Source organism: Blennius ocellaris (genome assembly GCF_963422515.1).
Source record: "Blennius ocellaris genome assembly, chromosome: 12".
In the NCBI taxonomy this organism is placed as follows: domain Eukaryota; kingdom Metazoa; phylum Chordata; class Actinopteri; order Blenniiformes; family Blenniidae; genus Blennius; species Blennius ocellaris.
Window position 1 is genome coordinate 16,640,375 of NC_137661.1, and position 19,464 is coordinate 16,659,838.

Consider the following 19,464-nt stretch of genomic DNA (forward strand, 5'->3'; position numbering starts at 1 on the left):
GTCATCCTAATAATATATTTAATTGTGTCAATATTAAAAACAAAACAAGAGCAACAGTTAATTGACCTGTAATTCTGTGGAAGCTTCGTGGAGCCATGGCAGCACGGTGGAGGAGGCCCAGGTGACCGGTCCTGACCCCTGCCCCGTGCGTTTGGCGACACTGACCGGAGAAACGGAGAAAAACGCGCAAGAGCTGAAAGTGTAAAGTTTGCAGCCTTTCATCACGGGGTAATGTTTGGCTTCACAATAAAAGAGTGAAATGTGTTTTATCATGAATGTAGACACAGGGGGAAAGCGGTCTAATCTCCACATTACGCAATCATTGGCAGCGTTTTCCATAGTTGTGGAGATGTAAAATAAAAAAATAAAAAGATTTACGCACAAGCATGACCTGGAGTCAGTGCAGTATGAGAAGAACTTACTGTGGAAATACACACCAGAACTACTGTATGTGTATTCCTGCTCTCTTAACACGCGTGTCGCTGTGCGAGCGCGCCTGGAAAGCAGCACACAGCGTCGTCTCGTCTCGTCTCGTCTCGTCTCGTCTCGTCCGGCTGGAGCGCGTCGCGGCGAAGCGCCACGTTCGGACTGAGCAGAGGATGCTGGGCACCATGTCCGGGCTCCACACCAGCAGCCTTTTCCTCACGCTGTGTTTGGCTCCACCTGTAAGTTTCACCTGCATACTTTTGTTTGTTTCTTCCTGCTTTTTTTTTTTTTAACCCCCACCCAAAAGCTTTGCAGTTAGGACATAGTGGTGATAATAGTATTCGTAAATAATAATAATAATAATGTGAAAGTCAATATCGACTTCATTCGTAATTTTTGATTGATATCTATTAATATCTATTATTGATTTTTTAATTTTTTTAAATCTTGCAACAGATTGAGAAGACACAGAGGTTGCTGTCAAACTGGTAATTTTTGCAGAAAATTGAAGCGTTGCTTTATTACACTGTGTGAATAAGTAAAGCATTTTTTTTTTTTTTACTTTAAATGTGCAGCCATGCAGCACGCTTTATCACATCCAGTTCCCTGTAAGATACACACATATTTATGATCATGTTGTGTTGTTTTGGGGGTTTTTCTTTCTTTCTTTTTTTTTTTTTTTCAACAAATGTTCAACGAGCGTGTATGCTCGTGTTTCTTGCCGTACCAGGGGAACAAAATAGAAATCCCCATGTGGAAAATTAATTATAGGCTATTCAAGCGAATCCATCAGATGAAGGGTTAAGATTTTGAAAGCTGTGTGTGTGTGTGTGTGTGTGGGGGGGGGGGGGGGGGGGGGAATAAGAATACCAACCCTTATTTTATGGGAAGGTGACTTTTTTGGAGGTTCAAACAAAGTCCCCACAACTTTAATCTTTAATAAGTTAGTATTTCTTCAAGACCAATTTTTGAAGTAATGTCCATGTGTGTGTTTAGAGAGGGTCTGGTCTTCTGCTGTGAGTAGACGTAATTCAGTGCCACCTGCCTCACTGGTTACAACTTTGAATTATTTTGGTTTATTTTCCCCTAGAAAACTATTTTATACACGATAGAAAAGGCATGCCTCAAAGTACATGCATCAAATAGAAAGTAAATCTAAACATAAAGTACCTAGTCGATGTAATTTATTACAATACAAACTCTTTGAGGTTTGGGGGAAAGTACAGAAGGAATTTAAAAATCTGTACTTTGTACATGACAATGAATGAACTCATACAACTAAAGCAAAACATACACACGTTCCAAACAGTGCACATTTACAACAGAGATAGACCATTGACACCCATTACTGTTTGGTTCATCACTCGCATTCACTGCTGTGGATGACAGAGACTTATAATCAACTACTCACAAGACAAACCCTCAAAGAAAACACAATCACCATAAAAAATAAACATTTGTTTTGATAATTATGTAATCAATCTCTATATTCCTGAGCAATCTACCATTATTCAAATGCTCAATTCTGACAAATCAAATGACTAAAATGGAGAAAAGGGTCAACGAGATTACGACTTTTGGCTGCAAGGCTTAACTCACTTTGAGTGAAAGCTGTTTCATTCCACGGTCAGCGGATGGACTTCTGCTCAGTTTGAAACAAAAAGATGGGCACTTTGGAAATCATGTTGGGATCCGCTAGTTAATGTCACTCCCACTCTGTAGCACAAAATATAAAGTTATACAGTTACAAAGGTAGTTTGATAAAGAAACATCAAATAGCCATATGTTACTATTTCCCTTTTGTATTTATACAAAAGAAACAAATGTGTGATTGTTAAATAATGAACTTTTATGTGTTGGTAAGGTACAGTAAACTGCAGTGTTTGCATTGTTTTACCTTCACCTGCAAATTGACACACCCCATGTGCTCACCACTGCCACCTACAGTCAGGTAAATGTACTAACCTTGAGCTTTTTCATTGCAATTTAAGTCAAAATGGCAAGACTAGATACATATCATTGACCTTTACAAAGTATATCACCTTTTGTTTGGAATGTGCGGACATCAATATTACAATGGTGACTAATTTGGGTTAACCCAAAGGATTAAAATGGTTTGAGTGGGATTGAGAAGCAGAGCTGGCAGCAGCCTCACTGCATTTCCCCCAGAATTATGCACATTTGGCAAATGTTATGATAATATTATTCAACAAATTGTTATCGTACATGAATTATGTTTGGAGCACATCACATGAAAGGGAAGTGGCTGCCTTGAGGTAAGGAAAGCAAGCTTATTACTAGAAGTTTGCCGGTTTCAAATCCCACAAAAAGTTTACCAGTGAGGGTCCTTGAGCAAGGCCCTTCACCTTCAGCTGTCCCAAGCATGTGTAGATCAGTATGAATGGGATGATTCATAACGTGACTTCAATTAATTGTATTTTATGGAAGGGGAGATCTGTCCTGATGCTAAAATATGCAAACTGATTTTTGACTTCAGTTTCATACTCGTCCTCCTCTGCATGAGACAGGAAATAATCATATCAACCCAACTGTCAAGCCATCTTCCCTTCTGTGTTTGCAATGTTAAGTTCATATGCTGTCAATGCTTGTGTTCTCTCTCTCTCTCTCTCTCTCTCTCTCTCTCTCTCTCTCTCTCTCTCTCTCTCTCTCTCTCTCTCTCTCTCTCTCTCTCTCTCTCTCTCTCTCTCTCGCTCTCGCTCTGTCTGAATAAATGAGTGTGCTTAATATTTTTACACCAGCCAGCAGCCAGAAAGTGCATCTCACTCGTTGTTGGAAAATAGAAGCCAACATGTGCGAAGTGAGCCCAATCCTATGGCCCCCTTTTTGGGTAATAAGTGGATAATGGGTTTCACCCTTCAGAGAACATTTTTTTGCAGGAGAGAGGCTGCAGGGTGAAAAGGCCTTTGGCTTTGCTTTTAGTTTCATGAAGTGACCCCACACTCCTCTCCTCAACATCCACACAGCCTTGACCAGCCCCCCCCCCCCCCCCCCCCCCCCCCATTCCTTCTCCCGCTTTTCAACATGAATTGCATGCATTGCGTGCTCGAGGTTGATGGCTCAGTTCTTACCTCGACCTGGCCATGTGTTGAAGTGCCCTTTGGCACTAAATCACAAGGGCCGTTACCAAAGGTTGAATTTGTGCCTGAGACTATCTCAAGTGCAGAAATCTTTTAACACACACTGCTCCATTTAGATGATGGCACTGGTTTTCTAATGGTAGATCCTTGCTTTAGATGGTAGTTCAGTTTGTGCCAACATGAAGGAGACCCATGCCTTTTCTCTATCCCCTTTCCCCTGCTATCGTACATCATGACTTTGACCCAAAATCCCATCCTGTTGGTTATTTACTTTCAGATTTGTGTGATAAGTGGCAGATATATTTCCCAAAGTGAAAATGAACATTGTAACTCTCTGCCTAAAGCGACGATTAATTGCATTTTAGATTTGAGATACAGAGAACAAACACGCCACTGTCACTCAAAGAAGTATGAGATATCCAAAAGGCTTATTGCCTGGATTTAATGTCTCTCCTGCAGCCAACGTAAGGCTTTTGGTTCTCTTCCCACTCCTCCCTTGCGCAGGAGGTGTTGTAATTACCGGGTAAATAGCACAATAACACATCTCATTATATTAATTAGCACTGTAGTTGGAACAAAGAGGTTGAGCAGGGGTTTGTTCAGGCTTTTTAAAAAAAAATACATATTTCTGTTGTTAACTCATGGAGCTACTGATTGCATTGATGCTGGTTTCTGCTCATTTTCAGAGCGTTTCCTCTTCCGTTTATTCTGTAGCTGTTTTTGAGTGGTTTGTTGTTCTGCACAAACACAAACGTAGGTTGTTTTTTTTCTCCAAAAATGGAGGTATGTTGTGCATATATTGTAGACGGTGAACATGTTCACAGACAGAAAATGAGGAGAAAGGGTTGAGGGGTGTTATTATGGCGGGGGAACAGAAAAATAAGAGTTTGTGTGGGCTTGCAGAAATAAATAGTTATCCATTTTCCAATGTGTTTTCAGGAATTTCAAGTCTTGACATTTTTCCTGATTTGATACAGAGAAATCTATGATTAAATCCTTGAAATGGTCAGACTTCTAATGAGAGCCTTGAAGCGAAACTGTTTCTTTCCAAACACTGAAAAACATATTTAAGTGACTCGTGTTATTTTTTCTTATTTATTAATAGAAATGTCTAAATATTTACATGTAATTTGTACAAAACCTGGAAACAGTGATGCTGTGGTCATCATTGTTTAAACACCTAAGACCATGGGTTGAAAACCCCTTTAGACAATTCTATGATTTAAATGAATGAAAACTACCAATTTATTTTACATTTTCAGTCATTTTCAAACTATTCTTTTGGACTGGTGGAACCGCCATTACAGTTCGCTTTGAATAAATGTTTTTTAATTCATGTCACACCTTCTTTAGATCATGTCGTGTGTGTGTGTGTGTGTGTGTGTGTGTGTGTGTGTGTGTGTGTGTGTGTGTGTGTGTGTGTGTGTGTGTGTGTGTGTGTGTGTGTGTGTGTGTGTGTGTGTGTGTGTGTGTGTGTGTGTGTGTGTGTGTGTGGGCGCTGCAGTGTGTTTCCCCCCACTGAGATCCTGTTAATGAAAATCTTGTTTATAGCACACAACCATTGCGCAGCATTGGACGGCACTCAGGAAGCTGGTGACTTGGGGTTTGCTGTTTCCCAAGGGGGGGGAAACGATTCTGGTTCAACAGGAATTCATCTCCCGAAGGCCTGTTTCATTTAGTATTTGGTAGCATCTCATTGCAGCCTCATTTCTTTCCCTCTCAGGGTTTCTTTTTTTAAACCAGATGGAAATGAAGCTGAATCAAGGACAAAGGTCTGAACAGTATGAGCGTCAGCGACAGAGAGGACTTCGTGAGCGAGGGGTCCGTTATTTGGTGTGGTGTCCTGTTGCAATCGAATGGCAGCGCATCATTCTTTAAGTGAAGGAAATAACAGCCTGAAAAGGCTGCATGAACATCTGCGCAGAGATCTGAGTAATTTGTGAAATCAAAGGGCTTCACGATGATTACCTCATGTTTGGCTTGTTTATACCTGCATGTGCACCTCGCTCTTTCTTTTTGAAACGCGCGCACACGACAGGGAGAGAGGAACGACACACGCACACACACGCACACACACACGCATATCTTTTTCATCAGCCCTGTTCCCACTCTAACGAAGATGCCTGTGTACATTTAAAGGTGAAATTCTTGCCATAGCCGTTTTTTATTTGAAAGACAGGAAAAGCGGTTCAGCGGGTGTACACGGGCAAAAGCCTGCGATAGCAGCACTAAATATATAAAGATAATCACCGTGCTCTGAATGACAAACCAATCCAGAGAATTTTCTGAACTTCAATTCTTCGTGTGCTTTCGTGAACCATCATTTTCTTTGATTCCTTCCATAGAAATAGGCACAATTTGCCAAAAGGTCACTCTTTCTGCAGGAAAGCAGAATGACTCACCTCCCTTTGAAAATAGACATCTTTTTTTTTGGAACACGTGATAAACCTCTGTGATGTAATTATAAGTGACTACAGAATGCTTCACCTGTGTGGCTCTTTTGGAACGTCCGTTCCCTCCATTATTCCTTCTCATCTTGTTTCCCTAACCCCTCCAGGCTTGGTCGAGTCTACACCCTGAATGTGAATACATATTTCAGCTGGAACAAGAGCAGCTCCACTGCCTCCAGTACATCGCTGAGCAGGCGAACAAAACCACGGAGGGTGAGTTTTCCATTGTCAAACCATGCGTCTTGTTCTCGGTATAGAAGTAGCGCATATAAATCCAAGAGTGACTTTGCTATGAAGTGTTATACATATACTTGTGAAATGTGTGTAAGCAAGAATAAATGCTCCAGAGAAAATCATCTGTTGTCGGGGAAGACTCCTCACTGCAAAAATGGAAACATGGTGAACGATCAATTACTGTGATGCATCTGTATACGAGACCATTAAGGATTATGACAGGATTTATGGATGTAATCTATTTCTACATAAAGGCTTTGCCAGAGGATATATAATGAACACAGAGGTGAGCAAGCCTTAGGGGGTTTGATGAATGTTGCTGTAGGTCTTACTTTACCTTCATAACATCGCCATGATTATGAACTATGTGATTTAACTGGTGGTGGTAGGATTTCAGACCTATCTGCTCTCTTGTTGTCCAATCGTTCCCAATTGACACTCCCCTTTGTGAAACCTTTCGTCTCCTGCACCTCCTTTGGAAAGGTTGCCGTCCGGTCTGGGATGGAGTCGCCTGCTGGCCTCACACAGCCGTCGGAGAAACTGTCCACCGAGCGTGTCCTGCCGTCTTTTCCCTCTTCAAAAACAACACAGGTCACTGATCACACGGGAGAAACTGGGCTGTGAAAAAAAAAAAAAAGGGGGGGGGCAATTATTTTTTTTCTTTGAAAATAATCCAGATCTGAATCAGGACTTGCGTCTTCTTAATTCAATAATTGTTTCTCAACGGTATTAAGGTAATAGTGAAATAAACTCGACTCAGGTTTGGCTGAATGGCACAGAAGACCATAATCCAATTAGGTGTTTCCCAACAAATGAATCAGTCTGTTTTGGATTTCACTCACAAAATGAGCGAATAGATCATTCATTAGTGTTCGAACAAGAAAAACAGGGTCATGTTTGCATCCCCCTGAAGCTGCTTGCAGGTAGATTGATTCCTCATTTGTAGATCCACGTGTTATAGCGTGGACATTCACCATGTGGGGATTTATAGGCTTCCTTTCACAACACCACGCACATGTATGTTTACATGGTTAATTGTGTGGGGATTAAGAAGTAATGTTACATCATATCCAATTAATTTGGGTTTAATTACAAATAAACAGATGGTATCTACTGATAGTTTTTTTTTCCTGCAAAAGGACGCCACGTAAGCGTTTTCGAAAAAAGTTGAACTTTCCTAGTTGTAATCACAACTTGGATGTTGACATTTAATAATGAGAAATTAATCCCAGTAAAACGTCAATGCAGAATATTAACGATGACTGCTCAAAATAGCAACCAGCATAAAAAAGTGTATTATAATATAATAAAATATAATATTAGTATTTAAAAACATTTTTTTTTAGCAGAGGCTACTACATTCAAAATGTCTTCAGTTTCACTATAGTATGTAAGTCTTACCTAAAATAGATCAATGGATATTTGGAAAAAGACAGACAGACAGCAGGGAGGAATTGTGCAGTTACTGCAGTTATGTAATGGTGGAGCCAAAAGCTTTCCGAGACAATGTCCAGTGTAAGAAAGTTTATTAATCAAAACTCATTTTATTAATCAAAACACTGTCAGGGTCTAAAGCAGTGAGAGTTCAAAAACAAAAAACAAGTCTGTGTTCATATTTTCAGTACTTCTCAATTGACAAGGACAAAAAGTTAGGTCTAATTCGAGTTTCCATACTGACCTTAACATCCTGGGCTAAACCACCAGGGAGCGATGTGTTCGCTGGATGCATACGTACATGTTGCGCGTGATTTGTACTCTATAATCAAATAAATTCAATAATGACGTTTATTGTGTTGTTCTTTTCTGCTCCTTATGGGACGCCATGTATTAATGTGTGTTGCAGTGTCTTATTCTTGACCATCTGCACTCTCTGTTCTAAGCATGTCGTTCTCCGTAAGTTAATCTTATGCGTGCGTCCAATCTGACCAGTTCTCCCTCAGTATGGACGAGTCGTGTTCGCCGCTCACCTGGTTGCTCCATCTCCGGGCCTATCGCTCCGGCTGACTCGTTCCATTTTGCTATTACATTGTCCTCTTTTTCCATTCTTCTCTGCCCTCACATATTTTCCACATGTTCTATTTGTCAACTTGTAAAATTGGTTTCCTGTGAACCACTCTTTGCTGCAATCAGGCGTTTAGTTTTAAGCGAGACAAGAAAAAAAACAAGAAAAGGACTGTAGTCCATGCTGAAGCCTTTTTTTGTTTTGTCCCAGTATTGTCTCGTATTATTCTTTATCCTCACTTGTTTGGGGAATTGACACAGTGTGCACTCATGGATTTTTACTTAAATATATTTGCTTTGCTGATTTAGATTGTGAAGCTAAACTCTGCCCAGCTGCCAGTGGATGATGTTTCGACTTGTCTCTTCAGGGTCAGTAAGCAAAAACTGCACCGGTGGAGGCTGGTCACAGTCATTCCCTCCCTACCGTGTTGCCTGCAGTGTGGAAGATGACATTCCAGAGGTGAGCATTGATTGTTGTGAAGACAGAAGAGAGATGAGGCATTCACAAACTCAATACCTCATAAAAACAAACAAAATGTAGTAGGTTGTATCAGGTCTTTTTTTTTTCTAACCTTTTAGGAGTGTGATGAGCAAAAACAAAACAAAACATTGATTTAAAAAAAAAACAAACACCCAAAAAACTAAAGTCAAATGCCATCCTTTACAAGTTCTTACAGAAATATAGTTAATTATTTTTTTTTACCCTATCCTTTCTTTCTTTCTTTCTTTCTTTCTTTCTTTCTTTCTTTCTTTCTTTCTTTCTTTCTTTCTTTCAGTTTTTTGCTTCATGCCCTCTCACTGTCATTAGAGCCCGACTCAGATTCTGAAAGTAGTTTCCAGCTACGTTTCAGTCATCTTTTCAGTGTGGTTGAGTCTCAAGTTTGCCTCTGTAATTTCATCTAATTTTGGGACATTATCTTCATCTCGAAGTCTGGCAGCATTTTTAAGCTTTGATATTTTGAGTTTGATGTCCTTTCATGCAAAATCGTCTTTCTCGCCCTGAATTCAGACTGAAGAGTCGTACTTTGCCACAGTGAAGCTCATTTACACCATCGGCTACAGCCTCTCTCTGGTGGTGCTGGCAGTCGCCGTCTTCATCCTGTTACTCTTCAGGTATGAGCATGTCGGGCGACAAGAAGGACGTGAGTGTCAGAGAATGAAAGCAGATTTTGTTTTAAAAACACAAATGGCATTGAAATTGCTGACACTCACCAGTTAAATGTCATGCGAATCATATCAACCACTCATGACATGTTTGCACGTTTGTGTGGAGTTTAGAATTACTGGTGCATCATTTGTCCGGGAAATTAGAAATGGAAATGGATGAATGAATGATACATGATAATGAAAACATATATAATAAAGAAACATTTAGGTGAATAACACAAATACAAAACAAACACCAATTTCCACCTAATCGACATTTGCATGACAAAAAGAAGTAAAAAGTATAGACGTGCTTTCTCCTACCACTCAAACGCTCCTGTATCCCTGTCAATAACTCAATGACAAAAGTTCCTTAAAATTGTATTTAACACCAGCAGTTGCACAGATGCTTACGATACACTATAATACACTTTGATGCAATATTCTCCACTGAACAAGCAAAACCCTCACAAACATGAACCTCTTAAGAGTCAGTCATTTATATATATTTCTTAAACTGAATTATATTTGATATTTGTTTTATCTGTAAATGTCATGCCAGTCTAATGTCTGACCATTATAAGGGATTCTATGGGAGACAGCAGATGAGTGTGGTTCAGCATTAAAAACTAGAAACACATCAGAACAGACCCTCACAGCTCTCTCTCTCTCTCTCTCTCTCTCTCTCTCTCTGTCAAACATTTTAAAAGCTCTCCTCTGATTCAGTGATTAGAAACTATTTGCGGACCAAAGAGGTCACACGGCTCCCTCAGCATGTGACTGACACAATATGAGGGGTCTCCTCACACAATCCCACCAAGCTCTGTAGTTCACTGGATTGAAGGAAGTAGGAGCGCAAAACATATTAATGCTTTTTTTTTTTTCCAGTTTCCAGCTGGTGTGCTGTTTTATGAATATTATGAATATTATGCAATTGTAATACAATCACTGCACCAATGCTGCCATCTATTTCTTATATTCACCTCTGTTACATTGATAATCTGTACAGCTTTATTGTCACTTTGTTTTTAGTATTTTTATTCTTTATCTAAGATTTATAATTGTTAGTAAATTAAGTTTTATTTTCACTGTCTGCCTAACTCTCAATTGAATTGATTGGTTTGGCGTTTATTGTTAAATGTTGTTGTTTATGCCAGAGCACTGCACTATTACTATATTTATATTGCCTGTTTTTTTTTGTGGCTTTTTTTAATCAGGAAGCTGCGGTGTGCGAGGAACTTCATCCACATCCAGCTCTTTGTTTCGTTCATCCTAAAAGCTGTGGCAGTGTTCATAAAGGATGCAACTCTGTTCTCAAACGTCACCAACCACTGCACCCTGTCCACCGTAAGATAATGACACTCCAGACAAGAGGCTCTTGGCTGTATTAAGCAATTCCTCAGGGCAGATTTCCATGTTCTCATGTTTATGCATCCTAATATTTTGCCTGTGCGACTCTTCTCTCATGCTAAACCCTCCTTATACAGTTTGTCCTCTGCCCTTGTCCCTCCTGTTCCTCTGTCCAGTTTGCCTGTAAGGCCTCGGTGGTTTTCTGCCACTACTGCATTATGGCAAATTTTTTTTGGCTCCTGGTGGAGGCGCTCTACCTCAATTCCCTGCTGCTCTCCTCTTTCTATCACCGCCGCCGCTGCCTCTGGGGCTTCAGTCTGCTGGGCTGGGGTGAGAATCTCCTTGATATGCAGCTTCTTGAATACTTTTAATGAACTTCACTCTTAATATGTTTCTTTAAAATACTGGATCTAACGTGACACAACCAAAAAAAAAAAAAAAAGAGAGATCAATTGGTCCTCCTCAATGAGTTAATTTATAATTAATGTCCATAGTAGTCTCTTATTCATATTTTACTCTTTTAAATAGGTGATCTTTTGATTTAATATAAGGCTGAAATCTTGCCAGTATCTAAAAACTCTTCTTGAGCAGTAGAGCTTTTACAATCTGTATTATACAACACATGACAAAACCTGTCACAACGTTGTATTATAATGAAATCAATTATGTTCTTTGATGTGAAAAAGGACCAAATCAAATGAATGATTTTTAATTTAAACTTAAACCAAGCCCTCTTGAAATACTTTGACATTTGTGGCTTAAGAGTAACTTGCTTCACAAAAGTCTCTGTGGTCTTCAGGGACCAAAAGAAGCCGACAGACTGATGTGAGCCGACAATATTAGCTAATAATTACTACATTTAAGCAGCTAACTACTGACCTTACTGTCCTTTATGGGTAGATTATAAATGTCCAAATTCCTAAAACAAACCCCTTTGCTTCCCATTGTGAACTCTGACGGTTTAAATCATGTAAATATACAGTGCTAAAACTCTATAAAATATACTTTTTTTTAACTCTCAGTTATTGTTGTGCAATTCAGATAATATCAGAAAAAATGTGATATTCAGTCAACAGAGATCAATCCCTGGTGACTGTCCAGTTATGATCCATCCATCCCATTGTGCATTGATTAAATCTCAATTATCTTTATTATTCTCTCTTACTTTTCTGCAGGTGTACCTGTGTTCTTCATAGCCCTTTGGATTGCATCCAGGGTGTATTTTGAGGACACAGAGTTTGTATAAATGTTGATTATTACTTCTCTTTCTCTCTCTCTCTCTGTGATTTCCACTATTTTTTTTCCTACAAACTTTAGAGGCTCTTGAAATAAATAAAGGGGAAATCATGTTCAGTATATAGATTCCAGTTTTTTGTCTGGTGTTTGTCTCAGGATAATTGTTTATATAACTGTCAGAACCTACATGTCAAAGTCTTACTTTTTCAATTCCAGAAGACAATATTCAAGCCGCCAACGTCATTGTAAAATATGCTGCTTTGTATGGTGTTTACTTTGCGATAGGACCACAGGCTTTGGATATTTACTCAACCTACCCATTTCAATTTTTTGACCCAAAAACTCAAAACTTTATATTCATTTTATTTAGTTTTTTTTATTACACAGAGAAATCTTTACTTCTTTGGTAGTTCCTGATTCACACGCAACTGTCTTTTTTTTTACCACGTTATGAGCCTTTCTGTGTGGAGTTTGCATGTTTTCGCCAGATGGTTTCCTCCCACAGTCAAAAACATGACTTTGAGAGTTAATTGATGTCACAGTTGCCCAGGAGTGTGAACGTAAATGTGAATGTGAATGCATGCGACTGCGTGTCTCTCTGTGTTTGACCTGTAAAGGACTGGTGATCAGTCTAGTTTGCACCATATCTTTATCCTTTCGTCAGCTGGGATCGGCTCGGAATCACTGCGACCCTAAATTGGATGAAGTGGTGTAGAAGAACAATGTTTTTCCAGTTGACATTTTCTGAACATTTAAAATTGATTTCCGTTGCAGATGTTGGGATATCAATGAGGACTCACCCTACTGGTGGATTATTAAAGGGCCAATTGTTGTCTCCATAGCAGTAAGCGCTCCTATTGTATTGTGAATAATAAAACAATAGATTGTATGTTATATACTTAGTTACAGATTGGTATTCATATGCTTTTGTTTTGGCTTTTTGTATATAGCCAACTGAGAAAAAAAAAAATCTCCCTTTGTGTGATGAAAATAGACAGCCAGGGACTGTTGTAGCACCAGTCCAAGTCAATTTCACACTTGGACGCTCAAAATGTTGGCTTTCATCAAAACAAGGTTTGTTTATGGCTCAAAAATAATTTTTCATTCATATTTTCTATCGACAGGTCAATTTTATGCTCTTCATGAATATCATCAGAATCCTAATACAGAAGCTTGATCCTCGGCTGATTCAGTTCAATAACTCCTCTCAATACAGGTAATCCGTCAACTACAGACACAAAAACAATGTGAACTCACCGGTACCAATATCCTTTATTATAGTCATTAATTATGTTTGAATACAAAAGATGTAGGCTTTTCTTTTATAACACAAGCGTTACTATAGAGTCTGAGATTCCCTCCGATTTGATCAGGTTTTCATCTTTTGTTAACACAGTCTTACATTTCCGTATGCATTGAGACTTCTGTATTTTGAACACCAAGAAGCAATAAGGTTCAACCCTGCTGGGATATTTCCATGCACCATTTGGACGATCTGTGCTTGAGTATGTGTGGTTGTCAGATGCAAACTGTCTGGAGCAGGGATCGTCAATCGTTTTGAAACACTGAAGTCACGTCAATGTTACCGATTAATATGCTGTTTAATTATAACCTTCTTGTTGTCAGTAAACAGATCAGTGAGTGGATCAACTGAGATTTATCTATTTTTTCTCCAAAATTACACTTCATCACTGGACAAATGATCACTGCGATGATGTTTTTAAGTAACTCAAGAGCTCTCACATTTTCAAACCATGTTGTTTGTACAGACCACTCTGTTAGAAATGGATTATTGCTTCACAAAAGGTCCCTGCAGGCTCCCAGTGGGCTGGGATTGGATCCAGGCCCCTGGTTACTGCTACTCAGCAGCACCTGAAGTCGTGGTCTATTTTCACCAGAGATTAACAGGATGATTGTCGACCAGGCTGATCCATTTTCTCTAGGTCACCACACCAAGTCAGTGCAATCTGCGCCACACGACCGCATGATTCACACTTGGAGGATCATCAATGTGATTTCACATGTGACGCTATCAGGAGCAGAATTCAGATGGGGGAAATGATTTGCCTCCAGAAGTGCCGCCTTCCTGTTTTGTTTTGGGGAGTTTTTGTGTTCCTTTTGTAAATTTTGTATTTCTTTTTTTCCCCCCAATTCCTCTTCTTGTGTTCAACAGGCGTCTGGCGAAGTCCACCCTCCTCCTCATCCCTTTGTTTGGTACTCACTACATGTTCTTCAATTTTCTGCCCGACTACTTCAATGTCAACCTTCGTCTCTGTATGGAGCTCTGCATTGGGTCCTTCCAGGTAAATAGGGATTCTTTTTAAAAAAATCAATAAATCTGAACATGTTGTGTTGGACGAGCTGTATATGTTGAGATCCCTGCTTTATGCTTTAGGATGTCACAGACCTGATATGACAGGGTTTTATTGAGCTTGGAGGAAAAAAAAAAAGATTGTCCAATTTATTCCATTCTTCTTTGCCGCTTGACTGAGTGAAAGATTTTGGTCGTTCGATGTGTCTGTTCTCATCAGTGTCTGCATTTAACCTTCACAAGGATAATTCTGTTATTATGTTGACCAGTCTGGAGTAATTATGATCGAAACTTTCTTTTCTTTCTTTCTTTTTTCACAGGGCCTTCTGGTAGCAATTCTCTATTGTTTTCTCAATCAAGAGGTCAGTACACGTCACACCATGATTAACATATTCATGTTGCACTGAGTATTGCGTTACCCCTTAAAAGCAATAATAGATAAAAGTGACACTATTCATCAGATTACACAGAAGAAACTGTACATGGCCCAGGCACAAGTCAATTACCACAAAATACATGTAGGACCATTTTGTCAATTCCAAATGCTTGCTCTCTGTGACCTTGTTTTTGACACCAACATTATTAAAACAGATGTTGTGGTTGCACAAGTATACTCTGCATTTTAGCTTCCAAGCTGGAGCATAAAAGTAGGTTAAGTCACAAACAATGAGAGGTGAGTGCTCTGGTGTAGTCGGATCTGCTAAATATATTCCCCACTTTCCTTTACTGCATAAGAAAATGCTCAAAAGAACTTACATAATCAGGAAGATTAATGTGAGGCCGCACTCCCCGACAGTTTGAGCACAACAGCAGTCTCTTGGCAACACTCAAGTTGCAATAAGTAAAAAAAAGAAAACATGTTTATATGTTTTCAGACTACATGTCTGTTACATTTTGTCATGTATGCAAGTCAGCTTATTTCACTGGAGAAGCTAGCAAAGAAAAAAACTGATCCAGGAATGTTTAATCATTTCAAATACACATTGGCCTGAGAGGTGAGAGCTTGTATATTGACCTCCGCAGAGCTGATTGATGTAAACAGATTTGAAAGAATTTCCTTATGTTTACTTTCCTTGTCTTTACTTCCTTACAGACACTGAAAACATTTCGGTCACACAGGAACTTTTACAATACTTTGACAAAGAACAGTTTGACGGACAAGCAGTTCACAATGCAAACTTCTGAGCGCAGTTGAATTTCTAACCTTAAACATTTATATTTTTGGTAAACATTAAGGAAATTCAATATTTTCTGGGAGGTAGATTGGATCATTTTGACTAAGCAAAAGAAGGTAATTTTTTTAAAATATTACCAATAGTATATTGCAGATTTTGAAACACAGATATACATTGTCATTAAAAAGAGTTTAAAAGGTATATTTAATAAAATATTGTATGGAAATATTATCATTACTATTATTATTGTTGTAAAATAAATAACAGTGAACACATGAAAACAGAGGACCACATTAACAGACTAAACTAAAATGAAGTAAATGTGTGTGTGTGTGTGCGTGTGTGTGTGCGTGCGTGCGTGCGTGTGTTCTCTTCTGTAAGGTCCAGAAGGAGGTGCACATGCAGTGGCTCCGCTGGAATGAGAGGAGTTATGGCGTGGTGTCTCCCGCTGCGAAGGGCAGCCAGATGGACACGCCCTTCTAGTGGCATGAGACGCGGACTCTCGCTTCTTGCTGTAGGACTCACACTCATTGAACAGTCACGCAGCTCCAGTGTTCGTCTTTGCCATCATTAGCGCTGCACAGCCGTTACGGGAGCCTCCAGCCACGGGGTCACTGAAGCCTGACGGCGTGAGAGTCACTTCTCTGTATGACCGTTTCAGGGAAGGGGAAGAAACCAAGGTGAACTTTACAAAGGAGAAGAATGTTGACGTTTTAAACACACATCCAACAAGCTCCTGATAATTACATGTGCATTTCTCAAAGAGGAGAGACACCACTTTGAAAGACAAGCTTTTAGAATACCTTTGATGTCTTATTTGCCAATTTATGAACGATATTAACCTACCTTCATAGCAATTTGTAAAAAGATGAATGAATAATTTAACTCCATTATTGTGTTGCATGTGCATTGTATCATACTGTCTGAATGATGGAGGGAGGTCCAATAAATGAAATCATGATGCATTTATCACCAGCTCACCAGTGTAGCCTACTGATTATGTGTGAAAGCGGTAGCGTTCTGTTTAATGATGCAAAAAAGACCCACTCTGTGATCCCTAAATTAACAATGAAACTGTATTGTGGTCAAATGCTTCCGTATTGCGCTTTTGTTTTCGGAATTTAGAATGCTGTTATTGCCTGTTGTGCACACAAATTTGTAGTCTGCATATATTCGTGCATTTTGACTTATTACACCTATTTCAATGTTTTTCTTTTGTTTTCAGAGGAAATAACGTCGATTTGAACATCAATGTGTTTGACTTTTTTTTTTTTAAGACAGATTAGAAATGATTTATTTCTATTATCTATTGTTCTGTGAAGTTTATTTTATTTGAAATCTTTGTCTTAAATGGACGGCATAAATTTGCCTTTATTAAACTCTTTTCCACTTGTTTTTTCTCTTTTTGAGACTTTCAGTGTGGCCCTTTAGTCTTCCTCGACCCGAAGTGTCAAACTCATTTTAATTCAACGGCCAAACTTGATCTTCACTGTGCAGGACCAATGAACTGATAGAATCATAACTTAGAATTACCAAACAAAGGATTTCTGCAGCCCTCTTTGAGCATCTTTTTGACAATCTCACCCTCATAGGACTTTTCTGCCTGCGCTATTAGCGAGTGATGAGGAAAACGGCTTTCACAGCTGCAACACAGATCTCTCATATGGAGGCATTTTCCCCGAACATCTATTATCTAGTGAGATCTCTCGTTTACTGAAAAAGCAACACGCTGCTTGATAAGTTGACAAGTGTCCTTTGCCATTGTTTGTTTTTGGGAAGCTCATCCGACACGCCAGATTGAGCCCTCTCATGGGCCTGGTGTCGTCTTTGGGCCACATGTTTGATACCTCTGCCAACTCTCTGGTGACACTCTCTCCACTCTGGAGTGCAGGAAGAAGCTGGTATTGGCAGCTTACGGTTGATTCGAATTTAGTCATGCCAGGCAGTGTCAGTGAAAGTACTGAATGTACAATTAATTTATGCAAAGGTACAATACCAGTCAAAGGTTTGATCACATCTCATATAATGTTTTTTTGTTTTTTTTGTTTATCATAGGTAAAGTGTGCATTTGTCCATACATCCATCCATCCATGACAGGTCACCAGTTCATCACAGGGACAAATAGAGAGACAGACAACAACACACTCACATTCACACCCATTAGCCTCTCATGCATGATTCTGGACCGTTCGGAGGAAACCTGAGTGCCCGAAGGAATGTGGGGGGAAATGCAAACGCCACACAGAAAGCCAAGTTTGCCAAGAGTTGTAACCACTGCCCCTATTATCAAACTGCACTTCGATGCACAGCGAATTGCAACAGAATGGCTTCAGAGCTGCAACCTGAGCAGCAGTCGACTAATCCCGTATTAGACATTATACCTGATCGAGTCGACACAAAAAGGATTTTATTCACCTCTCGTATTATAAATAGAGTACTTGAATAGCATTTTTTTTCTAACTGACTCTGCAGATAAGCCAGTCTCAGTGTAAAGGCTGAAGAGGACCACTTTCTTGTTAAATGAGGTTTCAGGACGGTATCTAATTTGGTGATATTTTTTAGTGAAACAAACAACAAACAAACTGAAGATAACAGTAAGAATAGCAGGCAGGGTCAATACAAGTTCAACTTGTGTGAAAGAGATTATGCACAGCGGCAGCCACTGAAAGAAAACAACAAAATACACAACTTCCAAAGTTTCAAATACCTCAAACCTTTGATCTCTTTCCATTCTAAGCAGATGGAAGCGCTTTATTTAGACACTTTGTTGTTATTGCTTTATTACAACTGACTACTATAATTTCTATTTTGTACCTTCCTTGTTTCTTCATGATGCTATCTATCTAATTTGGAGGAGCAGATGTCGATCCAGGAAGTTAAAATCTCCCAATTTCCCAAGTTCACTTAAAAGCACGTTTTAATTCATTTCTTTTCATCCGTAATTTCTCCTGGACATTGTGTCCTCCGTGATTTTTGACCTGCATGTCAGGGCTGGACACGCCGGGGCACAGGAGCGGCGGTCCAGCCGGGGCCGCAGGCCGGTCTGCAGCCCCTCTTCTGGGGGGATTTAGGGATTAGTGGAATGGGAAGTGCACAGTTCCGGGACAGGATATAGTCACTGCGTATATCGTACAGCCCCCCACAAGAAGGAGAAGCTGGCGTGCGGCTGTTTTCAGGAGGAGACAAGAGAGGACTGGATCGCGTTTCTGCATCCGAAAGTCCCGGTTTGTCTCCCGGTGACCCGAAAAACCACCCAGTTCTACGGTGTCGAGCGCGTTCAACGCGGGTGAGTCAATTTTACGTGTGTTAATGCAACTTTCATTCCGCATCGACACGCAGAAAAGAAGCCTTGTCAGTCCCACTGTGGCATTTCTTTAAAGCTGTTTGCTTGTTTGTTTTTAAGTTGCATTACTATGACAGCGTAGCTGCAGAGTGTCAGATATGAACTTGGATCAGTCAGAAGTGTTTAGTGGAGGTTCAGATTGGAGCTGCTTGAGGAGCACGAAGTTTCTTTTGTTCTGTGCAGACAGCCCAGGGGGGCTGATTGACTTAATTACAGGCTGCTTTTACCCCTCTCTTGTTTTGCCTGCTTCAACATGTATGCTGTAGGTCTCTCTCTCTCTCTCTCTCTCTCTCTCTCTCTCTCTCTCTCTCTCTCTCTCTCTCTCTCTCTCTCTCTCTCTCTCTCTGTTGAGCACAATTCACATGGATGCAGTTTCTATTAACTTGAGCACCTCTACATTAATTTATTAAACACCTCTTGGCATTTCATGCAACGTGACCTGAACGTTCACTGACAGTACTTCCTCCTCTTCCTCCTCTTCCTCCTCTTCCTCCTCTTCCCCCTCTCCCTCACACAGATTCAGGTGATGACTCACCTCTGGATCCTCCTGTCAGCCCTGCTGCTGGTGGTGTTATCAGAGGGCGACCCGCTGAGTAGCCCCGAGGAAAATGAAGTGCTGAAACACACAGAGACAGAGTTTACCAAGAGCCAGGTTGGTGGTTTCAAAAACTCTGTTCAAACAATTTGTTCTTTT

At 39.9% G+C, this 19,464-nt stretch overlaps 1 protein-coding gene across 1 annotated transcript; it reads left to right on the plus strand.

The window, feature by feature from the left end:
* Nucleotides 1–611: 611 nt before the first annotated feature.
* On the plus strand, nt 612–15,910 carry ghrhrl (growth hormone releasing hormone receptor, like; the record flags this gene model as incomplete). Its single annotated transcript, XM_080505737.1, has 13 exons — nt 612–665; nt 6,082–6,187; nt 6,692–6,799; nt 8,578–8,669; nt 9,219–9,322; nt 10,573–10,702; nt 10,882–11,035; nt 11,881–11,941; nt 12,716–12,785; nt 13,066–13,157; nt 14,115–14,244; nt 14,573–14,614; nt 15,809–15,910. 13 exons carry the CDS (start codon nt 612–614, stop codon nt 15,908–15,910), a joined length of 1,245 nt encoding a protein of 414 aa, XP_080361863.1.
* Nucleotides 15,911–19,464: the final 3,554 nt, after the last annotated feature.